The 23083-nt window shown below is 47.4% G+C and overlaps 1 protein-coding gene across 3 annotated transcripts in view; it reads right to left on the bottom strand.

The window, feature by feature from the left end:
* Positions 1-23083, bottom strand: part of SLC5A6 (solute carrier family 5 member 6) — a 1144170-nt gene that overhangs the window by 600339 nt on the left and 520748 nt on the right. For all 3 annotated transcript variants that reach the window (XM_069605582.1, XM_069605584.1, XM_069605583.1), the window contains exon 9: positions 18318-18406. In XM_069605582.1, coding sequence (XP_069461683.1) covers positions 18318-18406 — 89 coding nt within the window. The remainder of the gene's footprint in view (positions 1-18317; positions 18407-23083) is intronic.

Below are 23083 nucleotides of genomic sequence, written 5' to 3' on the forward strand. Positions count from 1 at the left end.
CACTTCGAGGCTGTTGGAAAAAGGAAGACAAGAGAGGCATGTGAGAACTAAAACCAGTATGTTTAACCGGTTATCTTTAAGGGCCTAACAGTGTTCTCATTATTTACCTTCTGTGGCTTTACAGTATGTTTCCACGTTAGTTTGCTCCCTTGTTGTGCAGCCAAAAACTTATTGTTCAGCAAGTCTCCCAAAATGTCACAAACAATGTGTACCTCTTCTGAACCTGTGGGGCAATGCAACACAAATACTACCCAAATTGCATGTGTTCCTAGCCCCTGCGGAGTAACACGGGGGGGGGGGCATGGGCGTAATTATAGGGGGGGGAACAGAGGGTTTTGTCCCCCCTACCCCACAACTGCTGTGGCATGCCTTTTTGTCTCCACAACTTTTGGAGGGAGGGCAGGGGGGCCGCAATGATCAATTATGTAATTGGACAGCGCAAGCCCGGCTGGGGTGCTCAGCAAGGCTTGCGCTGTCTCATTGCATAATGCAGAAATGCCTGGCAGCCGCGCTGCAACACATTCAGGGCTGGGATGCCCTGCGTGGCTCAGTCTCTCACCCTGGATGGCCTGACTCAAAGTCAGCAGCCAGGGTGCTGAACTGGGTGTTTCAGGGCCTGGCGCCTGTGCTGTCATGCAAGCAGCAGCACTTCCGGGGGCCAGCGGCACAGAGCATTGCTTTCCGGCTTTGTGTTCGTGCCACACACACACAGAAACTAGGAAGCTCATTCAGCTTCCTGGTTTCGGTCTGGAGGCGCGTGAGTGCGAAGAGGTTAGGTCGGTGTAACATGAGACGTGGCCTGGGCGGCATTTGAACGCAGTGCAGAGGTACTTTAAAAATGTTTTTTAAAAATGTATTGTGTATGTTTCTTGGGGAGCTCTGTCCAAGCCCTCTGAGGCAAAATACATGCAAACTTCCAAATTAGCATAAGGATTGCAACAACAGAAGTGACTTCACAGAAAAGGACATTGCAAGGCGCATCATCAGTCTTTGATACTTTGAGGCACCTTGGAAGTGACTAGAATAAGTTGCCATAAATAAGCCAAGTGACAATAACTTTGTGGTGCAAAATACCTAAATTGCACTATTGTTATATATGGAGCAACTCTTTAGTCATTAGGCTCTTCCATTATAATAGCATGATACATTTCATAAGCATTGAAGTGAATCTATCACTTAGAGCTGCAGATAAGGCACAATGTGATTAAATGATTTGCTCACATGGTTAAATGGTGAAACTGGGATGTGGACAATTTACGCGACCATGCACATCTTTCCAGGCTTAGTTGATCTATTTATTAAGGTTTTGTTTTACATTTCATGTGCTTATTAACTATATAATACATATAAAATATAATTATTTATAGCAATGCATTGGAAGCAAAACACATTACAGATTAATATGAGCTTAACAAATCCCCCTTGGGTTTTAAAGCCATAGGCCCTCATTACGACCCTGGCGGTAAGTAACGGTCATTACCGGCATGGCGCAATTAACATGTCCGTGCTGGCCAGATCCCACTAAAAGCGGCACATTACGACTTCTCGGGCACGAGCATTGCGCCATGCCGGTAATGTAATCACCGCCATGCTGCTAAAGTCCTTAAAACCCCACTTACTGGCATCGTATGCCGTGCAAATAGCACCTCCGCCCCCTAGCTATCGACATTAGTGGTCACCGCTAACAGCGGTGACCGCAAATAGCAGGAACCGCAAATAAGTGGATCCGGAAGTTGCGTCACCGCACAGGAACGGGAAAGAGCACGGCGGCCATCTTTAAAAACACAATCCATTGCCATCCTCTTCAACCAGTGGACACCTGACCCCCACAACCTCCACAAACCTTCTCCTACACCCATTAATCATCAGAATGCCTAAAGTTCTGAAAAAAAACAGAGATTGGCTGCGGCAGGAGTGCTTTTCGAGGGAGAAGTTAAATATGTTGGCTGAAACCCTACAAGAGCATGCCGATGTAGTCTTCTCAACAGAGATGACCAGACCGACGATTAGGAGAAAGAAGGCCATGGTAGCTCAGAGGGTCAGTGCAGTCGACACAACACCCCGCAATGCCCGACAATGCAGAAAAAGAAATCTGGGCATGGCGACTGGCAGAGGAGCTGAGTCGCCCATCAAACTGCAGCCGTGGGAGGAGATATGTGCCGCAACCATAGGCACAGAGAGCATAGAGGGGGTCGGAGATATGGAGAGAGGAGCCCCGACATCAGGCGACGCAGGTAGGTGCCTTAAATCCAGCCATGCCAAACTCACTGAAGTCCAGATTTTTGGGAAGTGCAATGATGCCTAACAGGGTCAACACGACACATTAGCAGAAGACTGCCTACAGGCAGTGCTGACCTCCACCTTGTACACATGCATTATGCACACCCTTTCTGTAGCCACGCGCATGCCTCCATGCTTCTACCACCTAAGAGGGAGACAACCTGTATGTCACTGCCTCCAATGTGCACCATCTAGTAATCAAAATGAATGCAGCCATCACAATGCCTGCTCAATGTCCGCAGACCCATCACTAACCCTTTCCCTCCTTTGGTCCACCACAGGCTCTCATTCGGACAGTGCCGACGAAGACACTGGCACTACACCTGCCAAGAAGCCCAGGCCCGAAGACCCAAAACACCGTCCCTCCACCTCTGATGCAAAAAGCAAACCCCCACAGCAGCCAAAATCCACAAGCACATCACAGGCCACGGCACTGATGTGTAGCAAGTCAAGAACTATGGCACCACCAACGACAACCATCCACCCAGTGGTGTCTACTGAAGGCAATGGGTCTGCAGGAAGCAGCACAATTGGTGAAACTGCTGCCACCGCAGCTAGCTCAGATAATGATGAAGGGGATGTTGATGTTGTCGTGGGTCCCACCACTGTCCCCCTTCATTCCCCCTACCTGTGCCCATGCAGCCAGCATGACAATGGCATACAGGGGCAATCTCCTGATAACTCTTGGCAGGCCACTCCATGCCCAGTGGCAGATGTGCAGGAGGGGAGCAGCACAATGGACACGCCAGTAGCATCATCCACAGGCCAAAAAACCCAGGAGTCGATGCATGAAATCATCACGCGGCAACAACTGGCCTCCCTCTTGACACAGCATGTCGCAGAATGCGCCAGCGCAAAGGGGGGAAATGCGCGAATGTGCAGAAACTGTAGAGTCCACCTCCAAGGATATTTGTGCTGAACTGGCACGGTGCGGCACGTATTTTCGGAGCTTGTCCAAACTATGAGGGACATGCGTCCTTGTAAGCAGCCCAGTTCCTCGGCTGCCAGTTCTACCCGAACCAGCCCCGTCCGCAGATCGGGCAGGAACCTGCGGCGTACATACAGGGGTGCACCGGGAGAGGGGGGTGCCAATAGAGGCCACCCTGTGGAACGATCCCACATGATGCACTTGAGCACAGACATCCACACCATGTTATGGGGAGTTGAGGGGGGAGTGGGTGTGTTGGGGAGTTGAGGTGGGAGTGGGTGTGTTGGGGAGTTGAGGGGGGGGAGGGGAGTGGGTGTGTTCACTTAGAATTACTATTTCAATACACATTTTGGTTATGCACAAATCACTTGTGTGGACATTCATCATTGCGTACGTGTGTTTTATTGCTGAACAGTCCACAGTGTGCATGTCCCAGACACACCCAGTGCCCCAAGTGCCATCTCCATGTGACACCCCCCCATCCATGTGTTTTAGAAGAATTGGTTGAACAGAGTCCGACGCATATCACGTCCCTCCTGTGCATTGCTTCCTCCCTGAGGTGCTGCCCCATCCCCACCCTCCCCATCCTCTGTCAGGTGGTTGCAGTTCTGCATCCGGGGGCTGGGGCACATTCCATCTGATGCACATATTGTGCAGCATGACACATGCCATGACAATATTAGCCAACTTCTCATGGCGGTACAGGAGTGCCCCACAAGACCTGGTGAGGCAGCGAAACCGTGCCCTCTACAGGCCATATGTCTGCTCAGTCAGTACACGGGTTCGTGTATAGGCACTCCTAGTGTCTGTTCTGTGGGTTCCGGACTGGGGTAAGGTGCCACCGCTTCAAGGGATATCCTGCATCACCTGCATGTGGGCAACAACAATGTATGTGTAAGTTATCTCATCGTGTTTGGCCTCATTAAGTGATACCATGCCATGCATTTGTTTCTTCATCTGTACTCAATTTCCATGCATGGATGGAGCAACACGATGAGACTGCTATGTGTGTATTCCTCTCATGGACTGTTTTGCATGTCATTGACTGATGTGCGTGGGGTGGGGGGTCCAGTTCCTTGTGAATGCACATGCACTGTGTCAGTGCGCATCCGTTGTTTGTGATCTTGCAGATGTCCACTTATTTGTATGATGCCATCCTGGCAACGTTGATGTCAGCCTCATGATGCTCTCACTACGCACAACAAATGGTGTCATGCAATTTAGTTGGGCCTCTGTCTCAGTGTAGCGGTGTATTGATGTATTTCACCCTCATGTGACTCCTTTGTACGCTGTAATGGGGGACTGGCCTTTCAGTTCAAGGTGTTTGTGCTTTGTATTGGCTATGGTTGTTGATTGTGGCTGCATTTCGTTGTGGGGGATGCGGTCAGATTTGGTACAGTGCACATGCAGATGTCTGTGGGATGGTAGGGACACCGCCTCATTCGCATGGTAGGGCTGCTTGCATCTTGCTTTATGTGGTCAGGTGTCAGGTCCAGTGTGGGTGGATTTTGGGGTGTGAGCTCCCTCCATGTCCACTGGCACTCGCAGCTAGGTTATGTTTGCATCTCCCCCCCACCCCCCAATATCAGCCAGGTGAAGTATGCATCTATGCCTCAATCACCTACCCACATCACATTTCCATGAGCCTAAAATGCGACTCACCGAGAAGCCAGGGTCTCTGCCCTGCATGTCGCTCCATGTAGCCTGCAATCCTGGAGTTGCGCAGGACCAATGATTCATGGGTTGATCCGGGGCATCGAGCACAGGCATGTGTGATGTCCTTGTTTGAGTCACATACTATTTGCACGTTGATTGAGTGGTATTGCTTACAGTTGCGGTATACTACCTCCATGGCATGTGGGACCACCAATTCCACATGGTTGCAGTCGATGGCGCCAATGCAACCAGATATGCCATCCAGTGAATGGAAACCCACTTTGGTGTTTGAGACCTCCTGGGCAGACCGTGGTAAGGAAATGTGTCCATCTGTGTGCTGGAGGAGGGCATCACGCACTTGGTTCAACGTACGTGAGAATTATGTTTGTGTAATGCCATGCTGTTGGCCCACTGTGTGTTGGTAGGTGCCTGTGGCCAGGAAGTGGAGCACAGACACTACCTTCAGTAGGGGTGGGATGGCGGTGCGTGTTTCAATGAGGCTAACAATGTCGTCATGTATCATGTCCACAATGGTGGTGCTGGTGTCCCGGTGCAGGCGGTACAGGTTGTGGATCTGCTCTGCGGTTAGGTTGAATGGACTGGCTCTGATGCGTGGGATTGGGGGGCTGCCTGTGTGGTGGCACTGGCTGTGCTGGTGGGGCATGCTGGCCCTGCCTTGCCCTCCTTCTCCTCCTGCATTTCCTCTGTGCTGCCTGTTGTTGTACTTCTTGTAGTTGCTGTTGTGGCACCTCCACCTCAATCAAGTCCTCCAGCCCCAGCATTGCTAGTTGTATTGGAATCATTGTGGAGTGTAACTGTGCTTGCCAAGTCTGTATTGACTCCACCTGTGCTGATTGTGTGCACCTGTGGCAGCTGGGAACACTGCACATGGCCATTTACGGTTGGTCCGCGATGGCGGTATTAGCACCATGGCGGTAAGGTACTTTACGGCCTTCACAATGGCGTTATTTCCGTGTCCACTTGACTTGTGATGTTACCTACTTAGCGCCATGGCGGTATTTACGGAATGGGTGTCGGGTGCCCGTGCCCTTGGCGCTTTTAACGGCATCGTTGTTTACGGTGCCGCTAATAGCGCTATATCGGGTCATAATCGGACCTAGCGGTAAGCAATGCCGGTAATTCTTTACCGGCATCGATTTTCACTTACCGCCAGGGTCGTAATGAGGGCCATAGTCATTATTTTATAAAGCATGCCACGTTATGCACCCTTCTCATCGCTCCCTCCCATTCACATTTCTAAAGGGACAAAATTCCCTGCTAATTGTAACCCCCCACCCTCCCGTCAGCACCTAATGACTCACAATGTAATACTCTGATACAGAGCAACGTGAGTACCCTCTGCTTCCCAGAGCTCCTTTGGACATTGTCCTGGCAGCAGGAAACCTCTACCATTAGGAACAGGTAAGATGTCCTGCTGCCAGGACAATGTCATGCTGAGCAGGAATTGCTCAGCACACATTGTCCTTCCAGCGGGACACTTTTGGCGTTGGGCACCCTCTTTGAGGTGCCGAATGGGAGAGTGTACCAATGACACATGTCCCAGTCTGGCTCTTAATAGAGCTATGGGGGGGCAGCTTGACCACCCCCTTCCGACTTTCCCACTGGGTACTCCACTGCTTGGAGCCATTTGAACACAGGAAAACATACCTTAATTTTAATCAGTCAGAATCTTGTAGAAAAAAATGTATCAGCACGTAGACATATAAGGTGCTGCGCAGAACACAAGTGTGGAGATAAAAGGCATTTAAACATCTATACCAATTAAACTTGGTCACCCAGTGCACTGCATTAACCGTGCCTTTGAATGAAAGGACAAATCAGGCAAATTGCTGACATTGTAATTAATTTGGTCCTTTCGGCCATGGCTTTGTAGTTCAGCTAGGTCAAGTCAACGTAGCCAAAAATTTCATGCATGTTAAAGTGATAAAGTCTGGTCTGCTCAATGGACGTTGCGCCACTGTTTCCATGTGTTCTTGTAAATGTACATATAAATCTTTTGTGCACACAGTGTATGTGAGTGGAGGTGCTGGGTGCATTTATGTGTGAGTGAGTGTGTGTGCAAGCATATGTGTGTTGACTTGTGTCTGAATGAACGATATATAATGCATTGTTTGTATGTCCTAGTGGAATTAAATGTGTGAATGTTATGTTGTGTCACTGGGTGCATGGCAGGCCGGCTCAAGATGTGTGGCGGCTCAATTGAATTTTAAAGATAAGCCACCAGTCTTATGAAAGTTATAACAGAGCGTCAGCAATGGACTCTTGTGGTGTAGTAGTTTAGTGTTATCCCTCAGGGATTTATGTTGTTTGACCGACGTACGAAATCAGAGTAGAATTAATTGTAGTCATTTTCGCTGCAAATACATTTTTACCTCGGTACAAAAAACCAAACCCATGTCCCCTCAAACCACCAGTACACCCACAGCCCCCCCACTTAACATTTCTACATCCGCTGCCTCTCCTGTAACCTGCAGTGTCAGATACATCCCTTTAACATGCGTCGGATCGGATGCTGCAGCGTCCGTTTTCTTCTTTGTTTGTTGGGTCCCCTGCCACCAATGCTGAGGAAGCGGGGGACACCCCTGCATCCGCCAAAGCCAAAAATACCAAACATGGGCTCAGGGGGCCACCCCTGCAACCACTGCTCTTCATGTTCGGTATCTTCGGCTTCTAACTAATGGTGGTGACCGAATTCGGTCAAATCTACATTCAATCAATTTTTTTTAACAATTTGGCCGAAACGATCCCTCAGAGCCACTATCCGCCCTCCCTTCATCTTACCCCTTTACTTCAGTTGCCAAGTCCCCCCCGACATTTTCAGCAAAGTTACTCCACTGGGGGAACGATATTCCCATTCGCTCAACAATACCTTGGATGGTCTTTGGAAGTCATCCCTGCATTCAGCACTCCTACTGCTGTACTTCTTTCATTACGCTCGTATAGTGACTCCAAAGTGCGACCTATACCGCCTTGCATCTAAAAAAGCAAGCACAGGGCGCCAACAATGTTTTACTTGGTGGTTCCTTCTCTGCTGTTCACACAACGGATCTGATCCCCTGATATATGATTTGATATGATATGGCATTTGTAACGCGCCTATACACAAGTGTTTCAAGTGTTTCAAGGCGCGACGAGGCAGGGAAAGGGGAACAAGGGGAAGACAGACAACGATCCTACTAGGCCAGGTGTCATTCAGATCGCGCAAGTGCAGGGGTAGGGTGAAGGGAGAAAGTGCGAGGGGAGGGGGCGGGGGGGGGGGAAGTGCAGTACAAGGTAAGTAGAATAAAATAAATAAGGGCCAGCTGGTGGCAAGTGCAAGATAAGTGCAGACAAGTGCTGGGAACGGGGGCTGTAGGGATACAGAGACAGTCCCGCAGGGTAGGGGTTGCCAGGGAGGCAGTGCAAGTGGAGAGTGGCTGGGCCCAGGACCGAGGTCCGAGAGAGTGGCCCTGAATCACTCATCACCGTTCCATAGTTATACTTTCCCTTACCGGAAGCTTCTTAATAATGCTCCCGCGGCTTCCTTCGATCCTCTGTGTACACCGTGTCGGGGCAACAACATTGTACTATTTCTATGTTTTGTTTACGTCTCAGACGTTGTTGCTGGGAAACATACTACCTGCTTTGTGGATGTAACGCATTGCATGAATCAGTCTCCGCATTCTACTAGACTTGGTGTCCTCTTTATTTAGCAGAGCCCAACTGTCTCTTTGTAAATGCATTATCGTGTGCGCCTCCTCCGGGCTGCAAAGCACCTTTACTTCCTTGTCTCAGTACTGTTCTATGTTCTCTACAGCAAACACTATCTTCGATGGTTTAATCTTCCTTTAATCTTGAAGGCACGTCGAGGTAAAAACATGTACCTGGGGTCCATCTAAAATTATGTTAGACGCATACGGCACTCATGATTTGGCCATAGTTTTGAAGGGGTGGGCCAAAAGGTGTTCAGGAAAAACCTCTGTCAGACGCACTACAGTTTCTATTCCAGCCATTCAATCTGTTCATGTAACCCTTTTCAACACTATTTGCCCAAAAAATGTGTTCATGTTCTTTGGCCAACAGTTTCCTTTAGTCACTATTGCGATCATTCCCTGTCGTCAGCTGGAGTAGCACTGTTCACTTTAACTCTTCTGCTGTATGTATGAATTCAAAAAAGTTAGCTTCTAGAGTTGCCGTTTGTACCCGATTTCTAATGCAACTATTTTCTGTCATCCGGAACATTATTTTCCTTTCAGTTTTCCTTTGTTAAGTTTGTTACACGGGCACCAGATCCCATATATAACCATTTTTGAGTTACAGTTGGTAAAATGCATGTGTCTCCATGGCTTACGTAGACCATTGTCAACCTCAGTACTCCTGAAGGTCAGGGGGCAACAAGTGCACATCCCACAGGGTGAATGTCCACTTGTCTGTGGCACGCCCCATGTTTCAGTCAAAGTCTTCGGTCTTCCTGACCACACACTGATATCATTCCATGCAATCTGTTCTTTAAATTCTTACTCCTCTTGATGGATATAATTGGTCTTTCGATAGGACATTTGCCTTTCTCCAAGATCTTCCAATTTTTATTTACAATCTTCTTTATTTGGTTAAATTATAAAGGTGTTCACGAAAACGAGTTTCTCATCTTTTATTTTGACTGTCTTCCTATACTCCAATAGGGATTTGCGGTTGTTTAACTCGCTCTCTTCATTGCGTTTGTCGTTAGCTCACTTGAATAGCCTCTACTATGTTGTTTTGCTCTTAAATTGGCTGCACATTTTTGGAAATCCTGCCGCCATGTACTGTTTCTTCTTAATCGTAAGAACTTGCCCAGTGGTAGGTTCTCTTTTACATGACGCAGATGACTCCCGTCAGAGTGCCCAAGACAAAAAGAGAACTTAACTGAAACTATATTCAAAAAGCCCTCAAATTAAAGTGGTAGATAATGAAAAAACATGCGCTCTGTGTCTCAAGCAACTTTATTAAGAAAGATTTTCTCTTTGCACCTTTCCCTCCAGTTTTTATAGAACCCCATTCGTTTTGCTTGGTTTGTGATCCTGTCATGATTTTTTGAATGTAAGTAAATCTTTCAGCTTCCTTTCCCTTCCCTTCCGCTCATTTGTTATGGGGAAACTGACTAGTACTTCAGACCATCAGTACTGGGAAATTGTATTTCTCTTTTGAATTCTTGTATTTTTACATTGCACACATCGTCTTACATTGCAGTGCAATGGGGTTACTTGTGCATCACACTAGCTTTTCACACATGTGACAAAAGAAACTGGTGGCAGCAGTTGAATAAGTTACCACCTGGTAACGTTCTTTCGACTGGATGTTCCTTCAACGTATTCCACATCTTTGACATGTAATGTCCACAGCTTTGTTACTTCGGAAATGTTTCGGCAGACGCCATCCTGCATCGATGGCGTCGGGTCGATGTCTCGTCGAGGGCGATATCACTGGATGCTATAAATAGGAAGCACGGCGCCGTAGCCTCAGTTTATGTTTTTTCCTCCATAACTTGTGACATGCTCGTACACAATGCCTGCTTGACTGCACATAGCCTTGAGGGGACGTAAGCTGCAACAGCATAGGAAATTCCCCAGAGGGGCAGGCTGGGAGGGCGATGTGGAATACATTTTAGGAACATCAGTTGAAAGAACGCTATCAGTTGGTAAGTAACGTTCTTCGAATGGATTTCGTCCTCCAACATATTCCACATATTTGACAGAATCCCAAAGCTGTACCAGAAAATGGAGTGGGAAAAAGAATTTATAATACCCAATCAGATGGCCAAATAAAGAACCACTTTACCAAAGGCCATATCTTGACCATGGAGTGTATCCAGGGAGTAATGTTTGACAAAGGGGTGGATAGAAGCCCATGTCACTGCGTCATAAATATTCCTAATAGGAACTCCCCGTTGCAGAGCTGTGGAAGTAGCCACGCCCCTAGTGGAATGAGCTTGCAACCCTTCAGGCGGGTCCTTGCCCGCCAATCTAACATTCAGTAATGGTGAGGATAATCCACCTGGACAAGGTCTGTTTGGTAACAGCCTGGCCCAATCGGTGTCCAGCATACCCCACAAATAGTTGATCGTCCACTCTGACCCAGGACATCCTAGAAATATAAAAGCTCAGAGGTCTCCTAGGGTCCAACCTATGGATTCGCTCCTCTTCCTTACCAGGATGAGGAGGAGGATAGAAAGCAGGAAGTACCACTTTCTGGCTAAAATGATACTCAGACACTACCTTAGGTAGAAAGGATGGACGTACCCTCAGTACAACCCTATCCATGTGGAACACAGTAAAGGGTGGCTTAGATGAAAGTGCCTGCAATTCACTCACTCTGCGAGTGGATGTAACCGCAACCAAGAAAACCATCTTGAAAGACAACAGTCTCAAAGGACAAGAGTGCAAAGGCTCAAATGGAGCACCCATCAGTAATTTCAAGACCAAATTCAGATCCCAAACCGTCACCTGAAACAGGGACGAGGGAACACATTAGTGAGCCCTTTTAGAAATTGGGAAGTCAATGGAATCTTAAAAGAAGAACATTCTTCTGACGAGCACTTGAAGATGGACAGCGCCACCAGGTAACCTTTAATGGTACCCACTTGTAAGCCCCTGTGGGCCAAAGAAAGCAAGAAAGAGAACAATGGGAATGGAACACTGAAAAGGATCGACATTGTGGCCTCTGCACCAGTTCGCAAAACCTGCGCCAATGGCAACGGTACAGGGATTTGGTTGCAGGCCACATGGCCGAAAGCAACACCTCCATCACGTCACTCGGGAGGTCCCAATCCTTACATCTCAACCTTTCAGATACCAAGCGTGAAGGTTGAGAGTCTTGACTTCTGGATGGAGAACCCGACCCTCCCCCTTGCGCAACTTGAGGAATGACGGGGACCGGAGGAAACGCGTACAGAAGTGGGAATGACCAATCCACGACAAAGGCGTCTGAGGCTCCTCTCGGAGGAAATTTCCTTGAGCAGAATCTCTCGCACTTTCGGTTGGCACTGGTCGCGAAAAGAGATCCACTTGTGGGGTTCCCAAAAGTGGGAAGATCTCCAGAAGGACTCATTGAGCCAACTCCCACTCATGAGAGACTGTGCTCTGCCTGCTCAGAGCGTCCGCCGCCGCATTCTCCCCTCCGGCCAGATGTACTGCCGAGAGTGATATTCCCTGCTAGATTAGCCAGAACCAGAGCTACATTGCCTCTTTGCAAAACGCTAGTCACCCTACCCCTCCCCTCTTTTATTGAGGTAATGCATGGCCACTGTGTTGTCTGTCATGATCAGGACACTCTTCCCCCGCACAGATGGCAGAAAAGCCCTCAGGGCCAGCCTGATGGCCCTCAGCTACAACAGGTTGATGTGGCGTTTGGACTCTGACGGAGACCAACGACCGCTGGCGGTCAAATCGTCGGCATGAGCTCCCCATCGTTTGAGGGAAGCGTCCGTCACTACTGTCCCCTCCGGCCATGGTTGCCAAAAAGGGTCCCCCTTCATCAGGTTCCCCTCGTTGGCCCACCACAGAAGATCCTGTGAGACCAAAAGCGGAATCTCAACAGGATCCAACATCTTGCCTGATAATTGTGACCACTGCATCTTGAGGACCCATTGCAGGGATCTCATCCTCAGCCTGGCCACTGGTAACAGAAAAATGCAGGATGCCATGAGGTCGAGCCACCTTAAGAATTCGAAAGCTGGGAGACACTGGGCATGTTGACATTTGTCCACCATCTGCACAATGATGAGCCCTCAACTTGGGAGGCGAGCACTTCCCCAAGGACGTGTCCAACACAGCCAGATGTACTGGAGCTGTTGGGAAGGTGTCAGATGCGACTTCTTGAAATTGAGGGAGAAGCCCAGCTTGTGGAGGGAGCGGCAGGTGAGACCGAGATGATCCATCGCTTGCTCGGGAGAACGCGCACGAATCAGCCAGTCCAGGTAGGAGTAGACATGAATCCCACCTCGCCTGAAATACACAGCCACCACCACCATTAGCTTGGTGAAGACCCTTGGGGCGGAGGTCAATCCGAATGGCAAGACCCGAAACTGAAAGTGCGAGCTGCCAGCTGCAAACCTCAGGTACTTTCTGTGCTTTGGATGAATCGGCACATGAAAGTAACCATCCTGTAGGTCCAGAGACACCAACCAATCCTGAAGTCGAAGGGCCTGGAGGACTTGAGAAGGAGTGGCCAACTTGAACTTGTCCTTCCTGAGAAGTTTGTTCAACCAACGCAAGTCCAAGAAGGGTCTCAAACCCCCGTCTTTCTTTGGAATCAAAAAATATGGGGAATACCATCCCTTGTTCCTCTCCGCTACAGGCACCAGTTCTATAGCGCCTTTCTCTAGCAGGGTCAAGATCTCCTGCACAAGGAGCGAATACGGAATCTTCAAAGAGAGATTCCCCGGTGGACTGTCGTGAGGCCGCTTGAGGAAGGGAAGGCAGTAGCCGTGGGCTATTGTATCCAGAACCCACGCATCCGAAGTAATAGCTTGCAATTCTTGGAGATGCTGAGACAGTCTGCCCCCAACCGGCGAACAATGGAACATGGCCTCAGTTGTTTTGGTGCGGGTGCGGTAGCGCCTGAAGACAAAGAGGCAGCTGCCTGAGCGGCTTTGGCACCCCTATTTCCTCGACCACCACAGGTACTTTTTTACATTGACCCCTTTGACTGGCGGCTCCTCTCGTCCTACCAAAAGAGGAGTAGTAACGAAAGGAGCCTCCCCTCCACTGCTGTCCCCTAGGACGAAAAGGAGGCGGTTGACGCACAGCTGCGCTCAAAGATTTAGCAACAGCTTTTGAGGTCTGCAACCTCTCAAGGCGCTCGTCAACCTTGCTGCCAAACAAATGCGCGCCATCAAAGGACATGTTCAAAAGACGGGCTTGCACATCTGGAGCAAAACCAGACGTCCGCAACCATGCAAATCTGCATATAACGGTGCTCGCAGCCATGGACCGGCTAACACTGTCGACCGTATCCAATCCCGACTGAAGGGATTCACACATGGCATCCTTGCCATCTTGATGAGAGCAAGGACCCATCCCTTTCTTCCCCTTCGGGAATATGCCCAGTCACAAGAGAAACAATTCCACAGAGTGTGAAAATCTTGCTACGGCACAAGTGGAGTTGGCCGACTTCAGCGCCATACTCCCAGCAGAAAACACCTTGCATGCCCAACCATCGAAGCGTTTGTCATCCCCATCAGGAGGGATGGTAGGGTACGCCGCCTGCCTCGAGGTGGCCATAGCCGCCGGAACCACCAAACTCTCGGGAGTGGGGTGAGAGGAAAGGTAACTAGGGTCGCAACTGGAAGGGCAGTATTTTTTAGTTAACGATTTGTTAACCGCCGGAAGAGATTCCGGCAACTGCCAGGCAGCCGCCACCCTTTTCTGCAACGTCAAATGAAAAGCTAACACTAAGTCAGAGGACAGACCTTGATACAAAATATCAGTTAAATCATCCTGAACAAAAGCTTCTGGAGGACTAGACCAACCAAGATACTCAGTGACCCTAGCCATCAGTCGCCTTAGGTCTGCCAAACTCCACCTCCGGAGAAGTGTCCAAGCCACTGGCATCATGAAGAGATTGGCGTAACTCTTCCAACTGACTGTCCCCGGACCAGACAGGAGCCACAGGAGGCACAACAGGGTCAAATTACAAATCTGACCTCTCCTCGTAGATATCATCCAGAGGGAGGATAAACTCCTGCCTCGGGACAGAAGAGGGTCTGGAATCCTTAACACGCCTCACAGACTTAGAAGTAGCCTTCCTGGGAGGATCCACAGTACCAGGGACCTCCATCAGCAAATGCTGGCCAAAAGGCCCCGAAGGCGTCGAGAGCGCCGACGGCTTCAGTGTCGACAAAGGCACTGACGGCGCAGAGGGCTGGGGTGAAGGCAGAGCTTTGACATCCTTATCTGACGGACAGGTTGCTGACCTCGAGCCCTTACCAGATTTCTGCGATTTCGCCGGGGACGAACCGAGATCTGGAAGCAGCACGTCTCTGGTGATCAACCTGAAGCTTGTCCGAAAGGGACCTCAAAAGGTTCCCGATGAGAATTGCGCTGAGGACCTGAGCCCGAAGGCGCATGAGCCACGGACCGAGACCGTTCCCTGCTGGTTTCTTCCGAAGGTGCAGAAGGAACTGTACCCTGGGATTGGAAAATCGCGGACTTAGTGGGACAAGCCACTTTCCTTGTGGCACCATCCTCCGAGGAGGACGGGGAAGGCGACCAGTGACGGCGCTTCCGAGAATGCCGAGACGAGGATGACGAATGGTGGGAACAACTCCGGGACCGAAATCCCCGGGACTGCGTACAATGAGGAGAGTCGGCCCTCGAATCGTCGGAGGACATCCCCTTGGCTTTACGGGACTTACTGGGTTTAGAACCTCTACCTACCTGTAACTTCCCCTTACGCTCCCGCAAGGCCTTAGCAGTCAGCGACTGGCATTTGAAACAGTCGGTGTCATGACTCTCAGCCAGACACCACAAACAAATGTGATGCAGGTCCGTAATCGACATTTTAGACTTGCAGTCCTGGCAAGTCTTAAAGCCAGACCGCTGAGTCCGAGGGGTCGAAGAAGACGACATTCACGAGGAATACACAAGGCGCGCCAAGTCTCCAAAGCAAACACGTGCGTCCTTTTTATAACATCCGGTGACGTAGCCCTCGACGGAGGCCTTCGAGGGACATCGACCCAGTGCCATCGACGCAGGACGCCCTCTGCCGAAAAATTTACCAAGTAACACAGCTGTGGCCATTACATCTCAAAGATGTGGAGTACATTGGAGGACACAATCCATTCGAAACATATTTACCATTTGTGCTTATTTCTTGTTCACATTTGAGTTTACCGTGTATGGATACTAAATGTGGCTAGTGCTCTAAAACGTTGATGCCATGAGATTCTTTCGCTTGTTCTCTGGCCATATTGTAGTTTGGTCTTTTCCATGCACTTGCCCATGAAGGCTGCTGCTTTCGCAGGCTAGTGAGCCTTTGTGTGTGAGCACAAGGGAGTGGTCTGGCACTGCCTGGTCCCAGTCCACATCCCTTGGCGCCAGATGTTAAGATGGATTTGTAGAATCTGGCATGGTGGACACATTTCAGGAGTCCTCCTTAGTTACGATGAACAGGGAGCAAGTAATGAATCTCGAAGCATGGCCATTTTAGGGTGCTAGTCACCTTTAGTAGCCATTTGCAGTAAACGTGAAAGTACAATGAGTAAACTACTTGAAAATGCTAAAAATAGAAGTGCTGCCACCAGCTTGTCTTTAGGCACTTATAAAAGCAACAAAATCCCATAATATAAAAAGTTAATGGGATAAAAAGTATGCCCATTGCACTGCACTGTAAAGTGCTGTGTGCAATTGGTAAAAATACAGGAATCCAAAAGTGAAACAGTTTCTCAGCACAGATACCCTGAAGGACAAGTCAGTTTCTCCATAACAATGACAAAAAGGCAAAGGAACCAAAGCTGAAGGCTTCACTTCCCTTCAAAAAGCCAGAACAGGATCAACAAAGCAACAAGAATGGTGCCTCATGAAAAACGGTGGAGGGAAAGTTGCAAAAAGAAAATCTCTCCCAACAGCCGTATTCCAAAATAATAGAAAAATAGTTGCCTCGAATATTTGATCAATACTTTTATATATATATTGCCAGCACAAAACAGTGATACCGTAATATTGTTGGAAATACTCGACACATGCCTCGATGTTGGTTGCAAGCCAAAAAATGTGATGTGTTAGGGGAGTTTTCCACTTGAGGTAAGACTTCATAAAACTATCCCTTGGCATACAGGTCCCCAACTCTCAGTATAAGTCTGTACTACCCAACGGATCTTGGTAAAATGGCCAGCAGCCAGCATCGTAGGAGGAAGGTGGGAGCTGTATGTAAGTACACTGGAATCCGGACAATACAAAAGTCCACAGAAACTCTTACACAGGAAATGTTATAATTAAAATATACATTTATTCTTATTTACACAAAAGACGGTAGTTAAATACTTATTCACTTATCCAATACACAGACATTATTAATACTTTTCAAAAGGTGATTACTTCAATAGTAGTTGCTTGCGGTTAAAATTGTTAGTGTTGGACACTAATGACGGTTCTACCATATTATCGGTGCAAAGATTAACAGATATAGAGTAATTGTATTTAGTTAGCAAAACCACATTAGATGAAGTCTTTAGGAAGGAAAAGCAGCGAATCTTAACACTAGTGACACTTGTTGGAGCTTTTAACGCTTTCAAAGTCAAATCCCTAATTATACAAACAGTCAGTGCAGAAGTGGGGCCAAAGTCTTACGAAGTAGCAGAGTAAGCAAAGTTGATATTTTAAGTCACTAGAAAAAGATGCTCTGCAAATATAACACAAGTTGAAGGACACAAGCTAACAAGCCTGGACCAGAGGTATGGGCGGACACTCAAACACATTCTCTTGCACTCCAGTCACACTGGAGCAACTCTTCGGTTTAAGGTAAGTTCTACCTTTCAGCCCCACAGTACCTTAGGTTAGAAGAAGTCCATTTAGCTGGATTCTCTCTTGTGCAGCAGTGACGGACCCGGTCTCCGGATTCTTCATTCTGGTGACGATTGGATGACTCAGAAAGGGATGTCTCAGCAGTAATCGCGAGAGAGGACCCTCAGCAAGGATCTCTTCGGTCTCCTATTTCAGTTTGTGGTTTTGGCGCCTTTCCATCAGCTCCACACAAAGGACTGTTTCGGCTCGGTCCATCTTCTTCGATTCTGAAGTCCTGCACTATGGCGAGGGGACTTTGATGACTGGGATTGTGCCTCTGGAGGTCCAAATGGAGCTCAAAGTTCTGGGCAGATTCCTCCAAGCCAAGACGTTGCACTGCAAATGGCTCTGAGGTCTCCTAATATTCGCAGTCTGCAGCTCTGGAATGTCACAGCACCTTGGCAGATGGCTCGATTTGTAGTCGTGAGGCTAGTTGGTCCCACAAGCTTGGAAGCACAGGTTACAGCTCTGTAGCCCACAAGTTATTGACCAGTGCTGTTCTAAGTGCATTTCCAAATGTACTAAATGTTAACTTAGACACAGTTGCCCCTTTCAAGCCATAGGAAAACTACTCAAACCACTCACCGGACCAGATTCCCTGCATTTTCTGTAACTGTCACTTTTTGCAAAAATATCTTAAGTGGGTTTCCAGCTTGAAACTAAGTGTATATTTTTGTGTAGTAGAGCTGTGTTGCAGGATGATGGCAAACTTCTTTTTACTCCAACGCGGGTGTTAATTTTGAATACACAGTGTTTTCTTCAACTTCATTTTAGAATATTAGCGATAAGTGCAGACTAGAGTTTCCCAATTAAAGCCCATGCCATCTTAAATCTCTTAATATAAAAGCATTTTAACGGAGGTTTGCAAATCCTAGGATGTGCTTTGAGAGGACAGATCATCGGTATGTACTTACCTGAGAGCTCCACTGAAGAGACATGCGACAAACAGGCCGGGGAGCCCAGGCAGATCCTGCAGAATGTCCATCACAAAATACAACACCATCTGGAACAAGACAATGAATACTAGATTGATAAACTTTCAATGAGGCAACAAGATCACTTATCATAGAAAGGCCACTACCGCTGCTGGTGTCTGCATTGTTCCTCTTTTATGTTTACCAAACTTTGAGCATGGTAGTCTAGTTTAAATCCAAGACAGCAATCCAGGACAACAGTAGTCTATAGCATGAGGCAAGAACACTTATTTACATCATCTTGCACTGGCATGGTCTGTTAAGATGGATTTCTAAGTCAGTCCTGCTGAGGGGGGAGGAACACTTTACGTGGCCACCCCAGTTATGGTGAAGAGGGAAAACCTGAGAGGTTAGCCAGAACCCACTCAAGGTAGGTGGATGAACAGTCCAGGCTTAGTCTCAGCAAAAGGGTGATAGTTGCCTAGGGCTACAGAGTCCACATAGGACAACACTCAATAGTTCAAGTTAGAAAGTTAATGTACAAAAGATATGTGATTTTCATCTTCTGGTATGTTCTTAAAGGTTAAATCACTGTATTTGCAATCAAGAACCATACATATCATATATATATATATATATATATATATATATATATATATATATATATATATAGAGATATATATATAAAACAAACATTACATACCTGTAATCGTCTTTCTGATACTTGCATTGCTAAAATTCACATGCTTTGCATAGGAAGACAACTAGTGGTTGGTGCAGAGCATTACATAATCCCAAAGAGGGGAGGACGCATGTGAATCTAAGCAGATATACGCATCGTAAAGATGATTACAGGTATTGTGAAGGGTCAGAAATGAGAGGCCGGACACAAAGCTATGTTATTCTTTCAGTCAGACATTTTATGAAACAGAAATGGTTTGGAAAAATGCCTCTCTTGCCCTATTCTAAAGAGGATTCTACCTGAAATACTAAAACTAAGTATCTGTCTGTGTCAAGTAGTCAACTTAAAAGCCACCCTTGTGTCCAAACCATTCTAAGCTGACCCTCAGACTAGAAACAAAACGTTAATGGAAATGAATTTGACATAATTTTGGTTGTGAACACATTTTGCTAATATTAAAAGGATAGCTCCAACAAAAAGGGTTTCCAAGGAAAGACCCTTGGATCCAGAGGGTGGTTCACTGCCCCTGGATGTTCAGGTACTATGGCAAAATAGGTCTCTTTATCCAACAGTTTCATTGTGTCATTGGTACTGGCTTTACCAAGTTCTTGTTCAAACAACACATTCCATAACAGTCTTTCTTTAGCTCTTCTTGCTAGGATTATCTCTTCTTGCTATGATTGCAGATTGCCCATTATAGGAAGGGTCACACAAGGTCAATCTCTTTACACAACTTCAAGTGCCTGGTATTCTTGCCTGCCAGGACATTTCATAGGCTTCTCAGATCCCCTGGTATACTCCCCTGCCAGGAATCTTCCCACAATGTTAGACTCTTTACACAACAGACTTGTGCAAACGTTCACGACGTGAGGGTTCCACCGCCACCCCCCCCTTTCACGTCCCAGACTTTGCTTCCCAACTGCCTGGTGTACTCATCTACCAGAAATTCTTATATGCCATACATTACTCACCGTAATCGTATTTCTGGTGCTTGTATCTGCTTAGATTCACATACTGCGCATATAGTCCGGCATCTAGTGGTAATTGCGGAGTATTGCATCTTTTTTCCAAAGATCGAAAAAGAGACGTCGACATGGGCGTGACTAACATTATCCCTGACGTAACATGTAGTGTACCAAAAATCCTTCACGCTTAGAGGTTCCCCCCCACCCCCAGTTGTTTTGATCTGCCGTGAGGGAGCCCGATAGAATGTGTGAGTGAGTATAGAAGAAATAAGGCATAAGATGTCTATGGTCCTTCCACTCCAAGAGGGAGGAAGGGTGGGCACATGTGAATCTAAGCCGATACAAGCACCAGAAATATGAGGACGGTGAGTAATGTATGCCTTCCGATTCTTGTGAATCTGCTTAGAATCACGTGCCGTGCATAGACTAGTGAGCAGTACCAGCAGATGGTGCTTGGATGTGGGAAGGAATAGTAGCAAAGAGATATCTTAGCACCGGCTGCCCCATCTGACAATCAGTCTTAGGAGCGGGTGTCTAAGCAGTAATGTTGAGTGAAAGTGTGTACAGAACTCCAGGTAGCTGCTTTGCAAATAGAATCAAGAGGCACATTTGCAATAAAAGCTATAGAAGCTCCTGTGCCTCAAGTACAGTGCGGTCTAGGCGTAAAGGGTAAATCTCTCTTAGCAAGCTTAACAAAGCTCAATGCATTTGAAAATCCTTCTAGCGATTGCCAACTTAGAGACATGGTCCCCTTCTCTACCCGCAGAACACAGACAAAGAATTGGTCTGTCTTCCTTGGTGGTTTAGTCTTATCAAGGTAATATACCCCTGTTCTCTGTGTTGAATCAGATGTGATTATCCCAAAAACTCTGGCCTGGACCCCTTTCTCACGTGGCCAGGGAAAGGCAGCCTCCAACTGGCAGTCGCTAACTGATCCTGACCCAGGGGGTGTTCTGTGGGAGGAGCCAAAGATCTAGTAGCCAACATCCCCAAAGATCTAGCCAACCCAAAGGGTCCATCACCCGGAAAACCAACGACAACAGTTCACAGACCCGCCCCAAACAGCACAATCACCAGATAATGCAAAGCCTTACCCCACCTTCCCCCATTCTTACAGGCAATCCAACTTTGCTTCCCCTCACCCATCACTGAACCATTAAAAGTTGCGTTACTTAATGTTAGATCCTTAAGCGCACACGCCATTGACATAACATGACCTTATTCTTGAACATAAACTGGACTTTCTAGTAATAACTGAAACTTGGCTACACCCAGCTTCAGGCCCACTGCTCACACTAGCCATAACACCAGACTACACAGTACTCCGAGCAGATCGCCAGGATGACACCGGAGGCAGTGTTGACATTTCAAAAACCACCAGTGTGTTTCCAGTGTGTTACCATTGCACTGTTACCGTGTGTTTCAGTCTACTCGTGTTACCATTGCACTGTTACCAGTGCAATGGTAACACGAGTAGACTGAAACACACGGTCATTGAGCTTTCCGCAACTGCGAGGCATTTTGAGAACTGCATCTGGCATTGTCCTACTTTAAATGTGGAGTTCTTATTGCTGCAACCTAAGCCTCTGATGAAAAGCTGTACACAGCTTGAAACACGTGTCAGGCTTCTCTTCGCACAAACAATAAAGGCTTCTCTTTGCACAAAAAACTAATTATAATTTCTTGGCGCAGTGAGACTGGGAACATCTGTTTTTCTTCAACTACTTCAGAACAAAGCATTAAGAGCAGCGCTAGGTATAAAAATTAAAGAGAACATATCTCAACACAGAAGAGAGGCACATTGGTTATCGATCCAAGATAGGATACTCCACAAAAACATTACCCTTACACATTAATGTGTCACAGGCAACGCACCCAATTACCTCAATAAAAGCCTTAGCCGTAAAATCGCTACCAGAACTGTTAGATCCAATGCCAACACACACTTACACAGCCCGAGATTCAAGAATACATCCCGAGATTCAAGAACTCTAGAACAGGCAATTCCAGGTTCCCCGTAGCAGCCCCCAAAATCTGGAACTCGCTCCCAAATAATATTAGCAATGAGCCCTCATTAATCAAATTGAAGAAACTCCTCAAAACCTGGCTATTTAACAAATACTAATGCCACATCAGACACATAGCAACACATCAGCTATCCACTGCCTAGCCCCGACAACTCCTGTATAATAACCCCTCCTATTTACTCAACCACTGTAAGTATTACACATGTTGGAAATATTAGGTTTACGTGCCCATATGTAACTAAAGAACAATCTACCTAGTAACAAAGCAGGATATCCAAGTAACAAGCCTGCAATTGGGAAACAGGGTAGGCGATTGGGTCTTTAGTGGTCGCTCTGAAAAGGATTTATTTTTTCTTTGTTTTTGTGCTTTTTGGGTTTGTTTTTTACGTGCTTGCGAACCACCTTTGTTTCTCCTCCTTCATTTTGTACCGAATTAAGGGCAAAGCTTTGTACACAGTGTACAAGACAATGGTAGTGCCAATGGCGGTCAAAGAAATACCATTTGCATGAAAGCAGTGTATGTTTTGGAAATTCATGCTCTCATAGTGGGTGGACAACATGCCATCAGGGCTCATAAATGCAGACATGCTTCTGTTCATAAGACACCTTCCGAGCTGTGGCTGGGGGCAAATGACACCGGCATGGTCCCCGTACTCCTTTTGGGGGAATGGGTGCGAAAACGACCTTGGCAGTGGGAAAAATCCACATCGCTGCAGTCATCAACTTCAGGTGACGGGGCAAACGTCCATACGACATGTAACCCAAAGGTAGACCTCCATAATGCATCACAACTACTACACCAGTAACGATGGTGGCCACATATCTGCAAAGGTGAACCATCCCACCAAAACTGCACGCATGGAGACTGGCCCAGAAACAGTCCACTCCTTCCAACAAGAAATTAGCAGCAACGCCTCTTTGCATGGCATACCTGTACAGATCTTTTACACATGTATCACCCACGATCAGCACTGTGCGTCTCTCCATGTCCACCAACCTCATTACACAGAGTATTGGGAGAAAGAAGTACCGTCCACTGGTGTGAATCAAACCTTCGACACATGATGCCATAATGCCCACAGTTCCATTGGC

Source organism: Ambystoma mexicanum, chromosome 4p, assembly GCF_040938575.1.
Source record: "Ambystoma mexicanum isolate Mex_15411 chromosome 4p, UKY_AmexF1_1, whole genome shotgun sequence".
Classification (NCBI taxonomy): Eukaryota; Metazoa; Chordata; class Amphibia; order Caudata; family Ambystomatidae; genus Ambystoma; species Ambystoma mexicanum.